Source organism: Vigna unguiculata, chromosome 9 (assembly GCF_037176805.1).
Source record: "Vigna unguiculata cultivar grain cowpea cultivar isolate G323 ecotype 2 chromosome 9, ASM3717680v1, whole genome shotgun sequence".
Classification (NCBI taxonomy): Eukaryota; Viridiplantae; Streptophyta; class Magnoliopsida; order Fabales; family Fabaceae; genus Vigna; species Vigna unguiculata.
In genome coordinates, this window is record NC_140800.1 from 43,624,364 (window position 1) to 43,636,465 (window position 12,102).

Sequence of the window (12,102 nt, forward strand, 5' to 3'; positions counted from 1 at the left end):
TCCCTTAAAAAAACTGAAAGCAGCACGTATATAGAGAAAGGGAATAAAGTCAAGCAATGGTCCCCTTTAATAAGGTAGGGAAAGCACATGCAGGGGCTTTCATGGCTGTCTTTGGCGTGCTATGAACAAGACAGAAACAAGATCCACTTCAAAAGAAAATTGTTAAACTCAAATCATTTCTTAATTAATCACATTTCATTATCTACTTAAATATCATGCTACTGTATTATTATTATTTTTTTAATTCAAGATGCTGCTCTGCTGCAACTAGCATACGTTATCTTTTACCACTGAATTGTAAAGGAATGCTGCAAAAGCTCTGTAGAAGTTATTACGAGGAGTTAATGCAGTAAAAATATCACACTTTTGTTCTTGAAAATATGTCACAGGCATGAGGGCTGAGATCTGAGAAAACAACTGTTTGTTTTGCCCTCATTTTGACTTGGTCTTGTTTTATTTTATTCGATCTGCGCGGTGCTTCCGAGAAAGGATCGATATCGAAGACGAATTTTGCACTTCAGAGCTTCAAAAATCGAAAATCCACTGCCATACCTACCAACAAACGCTTTCTTTTTTACGTAGGGAAAGTAAAAGATTATTGGCACGCCTTTTTTTTTTCCCTCTGGTTTCTTTTGCTTGTCAAAAAAATAAATGCACAATGGTAATTGACCTTTTTTCAGTTCAAGAAAAAAATAGACAAACAATAATTCATGCAAGTGCAACACTTCCCGCGGATGTCACAAACGTCTCTATAGTATCTTTGAAATTGATGTCGTGATGTTTAACCTAACCTAACTGAAATCCTATTTAAAATGTGAAGATGATTTGATTTTAGTTTTCAAGAACACAATTAAAGAAGATCCACGTCTATATATACAAGAAATGTTTTTTTTATTTAATAATGAGATTTTGGTTTGAATTGGGGAGCAGAAGAAGCACGAAGATACTGAAATACTAGAACGGGGAAGACAAGGGTCCGCTTTGGCTTTTTGCGATGACAAAAAGACAGAAGAAAAGGAGAAAATTTTGAAAATTGAGAAGAAATGAAGAAGCATGAAAAAACTAAAAAAGAAAGTGACAGAAACATAAAAGGATGGTGTTACAGCTGGATGGCTCATTGTATGATTACTTTTTACCATAATTGCTATACAAACGGAAACTGAACTCAACCCAAAGAGGTCAACACAACACCCCAACAACAAATAAATAATAATCACTCACTCCCTCATATATGCCTCTGGCCGACACTGTGTTTCTCCCTTCACAAGCAAAAACAAAATTTCATTCACCTAAATCTTTCAACAACTGCTTTTTTATTGCCGATTCCAATTCCTGGATTGAACATGAAATTAATAATTGTAATATCTCATCGCATTGAAAGGAAAAGATAATAGAATACATACACTTGTGTTGTATTTGTTGACATATATATACTATTAGTATATTATTAATTATATAAAATTGTTCTTCATAAAATGCCAACAATATCTGGTTGCAGAGTCCTAGAGGAAGAGGAAGGTCTAAATCTAATTCCATTAATAAATGAGGGATGAATGGAAGTAGTGCGAGGCAGAGATGGTTGGCAATTTAACTTGGTGGTCAAAAAGAGAAAGAGAAAGATACGCAGTTATTAAAGCAGGGAAAGACTATATATGTTTCCATTAGGAGTGAGAGAGAGGGTGGTTGAAATTAATGCCTGCCCACAACATTTTCCTTTATCGCTTTACTTCACTTCTACTCTTCTTCCACAAACCTTCCGCCGAACAACACACTGAACCAGAAGCAGAAGCAGCAGCAGCAGCAGCAGCTACTCCCCACGCCTCGTTCGAGCTATCACAGCTAAACGACATTTCCATCACGCCGTTTGGACTTCCCGGAACGCTTCCAAGCTTTCGTTTCATGCATTGCTTCCCCTGCTTCTCGTACCCTGACCACAATTCCAACACCTTCCCACACTCGTTCACCTTCTCCTGTACGCATACATTCCACATTTTTATTTCTCATTACTACCAACGTATAAATCAAACACAACAACAAAATCAATAACAAACCTTGTCGAATCCCAGAATACCCAAGAGTTGTCTCTGGTATTCGCCTTCTAGACAAGGCTCCACGCTTTTCACAACGTGTATCATCGTAGCACTTGCCAATTCAGACGGTAGATAACCCATTAACCTCCAATCTGCAATGTTGGAAAATAAAACTTAATTATAAACATAATCGAGACAGACAACTCACGTTACAAGTCTCTTAATTATGAACTTTTAGACATGAAAATTGTCTTTCAGCTTGCTTGCTGATTCAATGTTTCTTCTAAACCACGAAATTACCTCCGAGGACAGAAACAAGAACGCCTTCGCACTTCCTGAGGAAGTCCCAGCAGTGATGATCCTTCAATCCAAGTCTTCTTGTGATGTAATCAAGAAAGGAGAGAGGGGTTGGCGGGTTCATCTTCCATCCAAGGGTGGAAAGGACCAAAATCTCCATCCTTTTAATCGTTTTGGCTTCGAACAAGTATCTACCCTCTTCCACCTGCACAATTCAGAGAACAATCACAATCAAGACATGTACGAATAGCTAGAAAATATAACAAGTAAATGGAGGCAAGAAAATGTTAGAGAAGAACAAAAGAGTTTGTATTGTGTTGGTAATGTGAGAGAGTGGAGAAAGAAAGATACCTGAAGGTCTAGGAGAAGGGGGACTTGTGTCTCCTCCACTTTGGCAGCGAGGGAGAGACAAGCGACGGCGGCGAGATGTGTCATCCATGGCTTGGCATCCTGAAAGTGGATGGTGGAGAGGAAGCGGTCAAAGTAGTTGACGGCAAGAAGGGATGTGAGAGCAGAGAAGGAGTAGTGAGCGTTCACTCTGAGCATCCACTCCACGGCTTCTCTGTGAGCACACTGGAGCGCAGGGTTGGTTTGGAGGCAAGTGGTTAGAGGGTTGTGTTGTTCTTTCCCCAGCAGCGATGTCAACTCCTGTTCGTCACAAAACATGTCGCTTTCGAACAACACATGAGGGTAGTGAAGGGAGTTTATTAGGGTGCTTCTGCTACTGGTAGCGTTATTATTAGTAGTATTATTATTCTCTGCTTCGTCTAATTCATCTTCCCCAACATCTTCCTCCCAATGCTCTTCGGAGCAGTATAGGGTGTCGAGAAGGGATTTGAGGTTGGTGTCGTGCGCATGATGATGGTGGTGGTGATTAGCCATGTTGGATGAGGGAAGTTCTATAAGATGCAGAGAAGTGGAAGAGAAAGGAGGATTTCCTCCATTGTGTTTGAGAAAGAAAGAAAGAGAAGAGAAGAGAAGTGTGTGTGCGTGAGCACTGGCAGTGAGCAGTGACAATAAAGAAGAGCGTGTTATTGTTATTTATTCCCCAAACGGAAGCAGTATTATTTTTTTTTTTTGTTGGGAGCGTCTGGCGGTAGCTCCAGAGGCGGATGAAAGATGGGCCATGCACCACAATTACTCGACACGTGACAAATGTACCCTACAAATTAATGGATCCCTCTTCTCCCTCTTTCATCCCTTCGTCCTAAACATCGTGTTGTGTTATGTTATGTTGTGTGTTACTATTACTGGTTACCAATTTATTTATAGAATGTTTAAACCGTAGTAGAGGTACACTGTACAATTCAATCAGAACTAACAGTACTTTTTTACTTCTAATGCCCATCCATAGCTGACACCCCCTCTTCTAAACATCCATCTTAGTCTCATATAAAAACAAAATAACCATAGTAAAAATAAAAAATAAAAACCCTAATTTACAACACAGTTTTCTGTTTCGCATATCAGAAACAAATCAGTTAAATAAAAAATTATCAATTCGTCTATTACTTCATAAAAAAAATTTAAGTAATTTATATATCATTTTCTCTTCCATCCTCTATGCCGCAGATGCAACTTGCATCAGAGAAATTTTTCCTTTCCGTGTTTTTCATCTCTAGGCAAGTGATTCAATTGGCGTTTGAACGTTATTTTAATCCTTTTTAATAAGATGAGAGATAATTGTTTTTTAATATATGATCAATTGAAAATGCAAAAACATATTGCTTAATTAATGGAACATGTTTTACATTAAAATATAAAAACATTTTTAATTGTTTAATTTTTAAAATAACTCAAGTTTTGGTTTGCTTGCATTGAAATTTTTTAATTAACCTGCTAATATCTCATTATATTTAGCGTTTACTTTCATGTAACTATACTTTTAAATTACTTAACATTTTATATTTTTTATAATAACATTGGTATGAAATAGTTATTATAAAAAATTTATATCACTAATGATTTCAAACTTTAAAGTACTTTGTCACAAGAAGACAACGACTGACGTTGATAAATTATATTTTACATTTATGTTGCTGATACAAAAATTTACATTTAATTTTATTATAATAATTCATTAAGTGTTAATTTAATATTAGAGAAAAAAGTAAATTGAAAGTTATCAGAAGAGGAACAACGAAAAACCAAATACATTACAGAGCAAAACTAAAGTTATGATATTGGATTTGGAAAATGATTTTAGACCGAACGATTGAATGTATTTGAGGTAACGAAGAAGAGATCGTGAAGTTATTTAGATTTTTAGATAAAAATGATTGTATTTTGAATGAATTTTAGATTAAAGTTTATATTTCATATGCGATGAGTATGATAAATTAAAAAAATATTTTGATAAATAAAATTAGTTAATTATCATTTCATTTTAGAAGATAAAAGTAATATAAATTTAAATATAAATAGTTCATTATTATAGATTTTCTTCAAAAAGTAGTTTTTTTTATCTAGGTTCAGGTTTTGTTTTCTCAACCCAAGGACATTTGTTTTTCCATTCAAGAGAGTTTATTTTCATTTGTGTCAAAGATGGATAATATCTTTTTACAAATTTTATGTATATATGTGATGTGAATTATATACCCATTTAAAAAATATTTACATACTATTTTTAAATTTGTAGTTATCTGTAAATACTCATATACTCGTAAATATTTAAGAGATACATGTTTTATAATTTTTTTAGATAAAATTATAAAAAAAATAAAATTTTAATTAAATTTTAATTAAATTAAATATAATAAAATATAAATTAAATTAAAATTTTTTAATAAAATATAGATTTTATTTTATTTTATATTTTTTATAAATAATAAATACTTATGAATACAAATAATATAGTATCTGTATCTGATTAGTAAACGGATATTAAAATATTTAATAGCCTTCAATATTTATAATTATCCATATATACTAGTTATCCATCGTTAATATCATCACCTTCAAAACAGTACAAAAGTTCTGAAGCAAACCCTTAAAATTATTGACAAATTCACTCTCACATTGATCTTTCCATGGTCCATACCTAAAAACAAAGAATGCTTAAAGGATAAACACAAGGTATTCAAAATATTCAGGTAAATTGCATCAACTTAAACAAGTAGTACAAATTCTTATTGTATTAATTATTTTTGGTTCTTAAAATATAATTCATGTCTCTAACAGATGTATTAACAATATGTGGAGTCTTAAAATAAATTACACAAAAATCTTGTAAAGCCCATTTAAAATGTATTTATTAATGACCATAGATAAATTAGTTAATATAAATAACAAGAAACTTTATTTAATTAGAAGGAATCAACCCTGTATAAACTCAAAATTTATGTCAATTAAATATACTGAACATTAAACAAAAGAAGTATTAATATCAAAATTAAAAAATATTATATCAAGAAACATTCTTATCACTTGTACCCAAAACTCTCAATATATAATTTTTATGTAAAAAAAATAAGACTTAAACTTATTTAATCAAATTCCTTACCGATGAATTGAAATTGAAATTTTATGAACTATTTATCGTATAACTTTTGTAAACTGAATCATTCATTCTCACCATAATGCTTGAAAATTAAAAACACATTTATTTATATAACGCCTGTATATAAAAAGTTTAATTAGTTTGATGGTAACAATTTCGTTCGAATGTGTTAGTTTACTACTCGATTTTTAAAAGGTGTCAATTAAGTCTCAACTTTTAAAAATATACATCAATTAAGTCTCTTTCAGAATAAAGATTATTAATATAGTTAACGGTATTGATATCTAAAATGATTTACTAAATTAAGTATTGATTTTTATATTAAAGTTTAGTAGTAAAAGTCATGAATAAAGTCAACAACGTTAAAAAAATTTCTCTAAATCAGGACATTTTTTTTAGTAATAAAAATCATGACATAATTAGGACATTTTTTTAAAATTTAGAACTTGATTGATATATTTCTAAAAGTGAATATTAAAATTAGGTAACATCTGATTAATTAAAATTATATATGACATATTAAAGGAGTTGAATATAATATTGAAATAATAATATGCGATTTTATTGTAACGTGGTAAAAAAGAGAGAAATGAAAGAAGTGGCGCCCGCGGGAATTAAAAGAAACACAGTGGCCTACACGTGAAAAGAACATGTTCAAACATCTCTCTCCCTATCTCATATCTGATATCCTTTCATTTCACAATACATACATATACGTATACGTATACATACAAATATATAAACCTTGTATTCTTTTTTGACATTAATTAAAGTATGTTTGCAAAATGAGCTGTCATCTGTTTTTGTGGTGTATTTATTTGCTGAAACTCAACTCTTTCATGTGCTTATCGCTTCAGAAGTGACGGTTGGGAACAAGGTTGGGATAGATGCTCTTCATTCACACTCATACAAATCGTAATTAGTAATAAACTAATCAGATGTTAAACTAACTTTACCTAATTTCGTTGAAGCACTTGTTTATCCACCACTCACCTTGCCAATTACATAGTAAAGGGATTGAGTTATGTAACCCCACTCGTTTTAATTTTCTTATTTAATGTTCGTACTTTGATTTTAGAAAATAAAATAATGATATTTTAATTATTAAATTTTAACAACTTTTTTTTATAATTTAAAATGACATTTTTAAAGTGATTTTAAAATATTTAAAATAGAAAAATGAAAAAAATAAAAAAATATTAAAAAATATCACTTAAAATTATAAAAAAATTATCAAAATTTAATAATAAAGAAACGATTTTTCTATAAAATAATTGAATATGAGAAAGTTAGTTGCTCTTTTCAAAAAATGGGTTTGGTTGGGTGTCTTTTATTTGTTATGTGTCTTTTGTGATGTCTCTCAAAAATGTAAACAACACATTGGAATTATGAAAATGTGAGTTTCACTTAAGAAAAACGATAGGTTATGCTTCATTTCTTTAGATAAATATAATTAGAAACTTGAGTTTCAGTTGCAAAAGTATGTCTCAGCTTGAGTTGTTTTGTTTGTTTGTAATTTTTTTTCTTTGATCTCTTTAAAAGTAATCAATTTAACTGTTAATATTTAATAATTATATTCTAATAAAAAATGTGTATAAGATATGATAGGCGAGATCTTAAAATTTTAAAGTGCAATGTTTATAATCTATAACAATATACGAAGAAGATTCTCCTTTTTGTGTCCACTTTTCAAAATACCGATTTTACCCTTTAAATATAACAATTTATTAAATTTTTAAAAGTTGATCGTTACTTTTACAAACTTTTTATAAAATCAGATATCTCTGTTTCTACTTTTCTTCTTTATTTATCAATGGTTATTCTTTTATCTGTTCTGATATATTTCACCTTATTTTTAATAAATATAATTTTAATTTATATATTCAATTAATAACATTACAATATTATCACCTACTAATATAATATCACACATATTTAAAAAATGCATACACACAGGCGCGATAGCGCCTCTGTTTACGCTAGTATAAAGAAAATTTATATCTATATTTCATTTTTCTGTTTTATAACCTATATATAATAGTTTTTTTAATTAAATTAACCGTTTCACTATTTTTATCCTTTAACACAACTTTTAAAATTTAAATATTTTTCTTTTTCGATTTGAGTGTTTTTTAAAGATAATTATTTTTTAAATACTAAAATAAGTATGTATAACAAAAAATTATACAAAATAAATAAATTCATTTGTAATACAAATACACCTTTTTTACACTTATTTTAATAATTGTAGTAGTAATAATAATAATAATAATAATATATTTTTCATATGAATAATGCATTATTATGGTTATGCATTTTATATTCATTTTATTGATCATTTTAATTCTTTTTCAAATCATATTAACATACATTTTATAATATCATTATTTATTTTATATTATTGTATTTATATATATATATATATATATATGATAGATATTTTTAAATCGAAAATTCACTTGAGATGTTTGGTTCCATTTCCGATCTAAAATATTAAAACAATATATTTATTATTATTTCCTTTTATAATGTGTTTAATGTTTTTATTTTTGTCCAATGTAGAAGTTAAATTCGTTGGATTCCTTGGTGCATTTGTCAAAAATAAATTATTTCATATAATAGGTTATTATAAGTGAAAAAAATAATTTTCTTAAACAATAGTAATAAAGTATCTGAAATTTTGGTTCATATAAAAAGTTCACATAATCATTGTCATTATAAAGTAATTAATATATCCTTGAAGGATATTTTAAAATATAAAAAAAAAAAATAGTTGGTGAAGAAAAAGTGCTCTGATTATTTAACATCTAATCTCTGTACTAAATTATATTCAGTTGAAAAATAACATGAAATATATATATATATATATATATATATATATATATATATATATATATATATATATATATATATATTATATTATAAAAAAATCATAAACAATAATCAATTTTAATAAAAAAAGAAAAGTTTTAGTCAAATTTTACAGAATTAAAATTATTGGTTATTATAATATTTACTATTTTGAATAAAATTTATAATTAATTTTTAAATTAATTTTTAAAATTAACTATTAATATTTTAACTACCAAAAAATTAATTTATAAATTATCACTAAAATTAATAGAAAGTTTCTTGTACTAATATAACATAAAATTTTGAAAAATAAAATATACACTAAAATTGAAGAAAAATAAAAAATTATTTAATTTTAAGGATCACAACAATACACAAAAAGACACATAAGATGGTTTAATTGAAAAATAGAGGAAAAAAAAAACAGCCCAAGCCCGGAATAACATTAACATTACACACATTAATATGTATATATTACATTAATCACATCAGATTATTAAAAACACATTAATCACTTTCAACTAAAATACAACAATTCTAAATTAAACTTAAGTGAAACAGTAGAATTTTCTACACTTAACATTTTTGTAAGAATTCACATGAAGTTTATTATACCTAAAATTAATATTTGATCAATCAAAAACACCATATCATATCAGTAAAAATCAAACTTAATCCCTTATATTAATGTAGCTATTTGCATTTACAGTCGACAAATGGTGATATAATAGTTTTAGAACTTCTCACTGAATGCAACACAATTTCATTACAATTTAAATAATTGAAACAAAAAATTTCATAATCACTTAGTATCGTGTTTAGACACAATTTTACTTTACGGACTGAAAATTTAGTTATTGCAACACTAAATCTTAAATAACAACGAAAATAATTCATTGTGTTTACTTACAATAATTTATATTTTAAGAAAATATAATATAATTAAATATTTAATAATAAAAGAATAGTTATTTTTTTAATATTCAGTATTTATTAAAAAATTATAATTATATAAATTTTAAATTAAAATATTAAATAAAATTTTATGAAAATAAAATTATTTATAAAATATATAAATTTTAATGAAACATAATTGATAAAATTTATAAATATTTTTAAAATTTTGTAAAAAAAAAATCAAATTAAAAAATATTTAATTGTATGTTTACTTTAACTTTTTAAATTATAATAAATTTTTTATTTATTTTATATTATTAAAAGTTATTATTTATCACTTAATTAAAATAAAAAAAAAATTGTAAAAAAAATAATAATTAAATTTTAAGATAATTTTTTTTCTTTTGAACTTTAATATATATTAAGTGCTAATAAAAAGATTCATGATAATTATATTAAAATTATTATTTTATAATAAATAAATTTTATTTGTACGATTATAATAATAAAGTTATACGTAATAAAATTATATATATAATAACAAATTAGAAAATAAAATAATTATTTAAAATATATCCCCTAATAAAGATTATTGTCCATAAAGTCGGATTTTCTCATATACAAATTTTTAATACATTGGCCAAAGAAAATGAATATGTTTAATTTTGTGTTATTAGAATATGCATGTCTTGGACCTTATTAGTTTTGCTTCGCCAGCGTTCCTGTTTCCAATTTAAAATATCGAATTTGTCTATTGACCTTTGTGAAGAGATCTAGTGCAAATTAAGATGATACGACAACCATTAAGACTTTGGGATTCTATATCTTTTGGGAATATCAATTCAATTTGTATAATCATTTTAAATCCCAGTTTTCACGGCAAATTACTCTGTCTCACCGTGACAAAAGCTTTTCCCACATACATTTTTTTGAAAATAACGTAGTTTTGATATTCAAAATATTCTTAAAATTGACATTCAATTTGACATATATATAAAATTGAAATTATTTACATGTTAATGTTTGTTAGAATTTTCTTTATCATAATGATTGGTATTATTTTTCTATGAATGTTAAAGATATTTAGTTATTAGTTTTGATTTCTTTTGTTAGACAAGTGTTACTATGGTTTAGAACATGTTGATTTGACATCCATCAATATAGCCATCTTTATTATATATTTATTGTTTAAATTCCAATAATAAAATAACAACTCCAAGAATAAAATAACAACAACCATGTTAATGTTGATTTAATCGGAAAATTATGAATTATAAAAATAAATGAAAAAAACTATTTAATCATTATTACAAACATGTTTATAAAAATATTTTTTTTATTGATATGTTTCTTTCTATATTTCTGCATTGGGTAGTAATTGAAATATTGTATTCAAATAAAGAAATTAAAATTTAAAGAATTTATAATTTTCATCTAAGAGAATATTTAAAAAGTTAAACAACTTACAATAAAAGCAATTTAACTTTTCTTAAAATTTTAAATTTTTTATTCTTTAGACGTTGTTCGTATGCATGGATAGTACTGTATAGAGGAATGTGGTAGGATAGATTTAACATGCGTTCCTTTCAATTAATTTAAGGGAGAGAAAAACACAATTTGATAGATAGGCCGAGAAACCTATCTCACTAAGCATGAAAATATTTCGGTGGATGAAATACTATTTTACAATTTTGTCCGTAACATAAAACTTTGACACGAGAATGTTTTGGTGTATGTTGTGCAAAATGTGTGAGAGTAAGTGAACATTGTCTAGTTAACCAGTGTTGGTGTATGTTGTACGGAGTATGTGAGAGAACTAGCTAGCTAACCGATGTTGGTATATGCTGTGCAAAATGTGTCAAAGTGAGAAGCACTTGTTAGATAACCAGTGTTATATATATATATATATATATATATATATATATATATATATATATATATATATATATATATATATATATATATATATATATATATATAACAATAAATAAAACAAATGCATATAATAATTAATAATAATAATAATAAATATTATTAATAATAATCTCAAATAATAGTAATTATTATTAAAATAATAATAATTTAATATAATTTATCTTTTTATTAATTTTTTTATTGAAATTTATTAAATAGTTTTTAAAATTTAATATTTTTAAATAATCCAAAAATCTTCATATATTTTTATCATCGAGAATATTCTAATAATCTTCAAATTTTATCTATTATAACTTTTTATTTTATCTATCACATCACTTAGTAACTTTCACAAAATTCATTTCAAAATCTACTCATCTTTCTCTCTAAAACTTTGTTCGCTTGAACCGATTGATTTGAATAATCAGCCGATTTGGAGCGATGCACTTTTAATTACATTCGTGTTCGATTATAGTAAAATACTATGACTTGAGACGATGGATTTTTCAAATGTAATAAAAACTTCATCTTCTCCTTGATGAACGGATTTGGGTGAATAAAACTACATTTTACCAATTTTCCCCTTACACATATTTCTTTTTACTCTCATTT

General features: G+C 26.6%; 1 protein-coding gene across 1 annotated transcript; it reads right to left on the reverse strand.

Moving 5' to 3' along the window:
• Window positions 1-1,349: 1,349 nt before the first annotated feature.
• Window positions 1,350-3,343, reverse strand: LOC114196244 (cyclin-D3-3-like). Its single transcript, XM_028086827.2, has 4 exons — window positions 2,679-3,343; window positions 2,331-2,532; window positions 2,052-2,182; window positions 1,350-1,970 (listed from the first exon to the last, which is right to left on the reverse strand). The coding sequence occupies exons 1-4, from the start codon at window positions 3,207-3,209 to the stop codon at window positions 1,716-1,718; spliced, it is 1,119 nt and encodes a 372-aa protein (XP_027942628.1). The 5' UTR covers window positions 3,210-3,343; the 3' UTR covers window positions 1,350-1,715.
• Between the last annotated feature and the right edge of the window lie 8,759 nt (window positions 3,344-12,102).

What these genes read in the sequence shown, in the direction of transcription:
- LOC114196244 (XM_028086827.2), bottom strand. Translation starts at nt 3,209, where the DNA reads ATGGCTAATCACCACCACCATCATCATGCGCACGACACCAACCTCAAA. An exon ending in TCTTGTTTCTGTCCTCGGAG is followed by an intron (nt 2,183 to 2,330) that starts GTAATTTCGTGG and finishes CCAACATTGCAG; the next exon opens with ATTGGAGGTTAATGGGTTAT. An exon ending in GTATTCTGGGATTCGACAAG is followed by an intron (nt 1,971 to 2,051) that starts GTTTGTTATTGA and finishes GTATGCGTACAG; the next exon opens with GAGAAGGTGAACGAGTGTGG.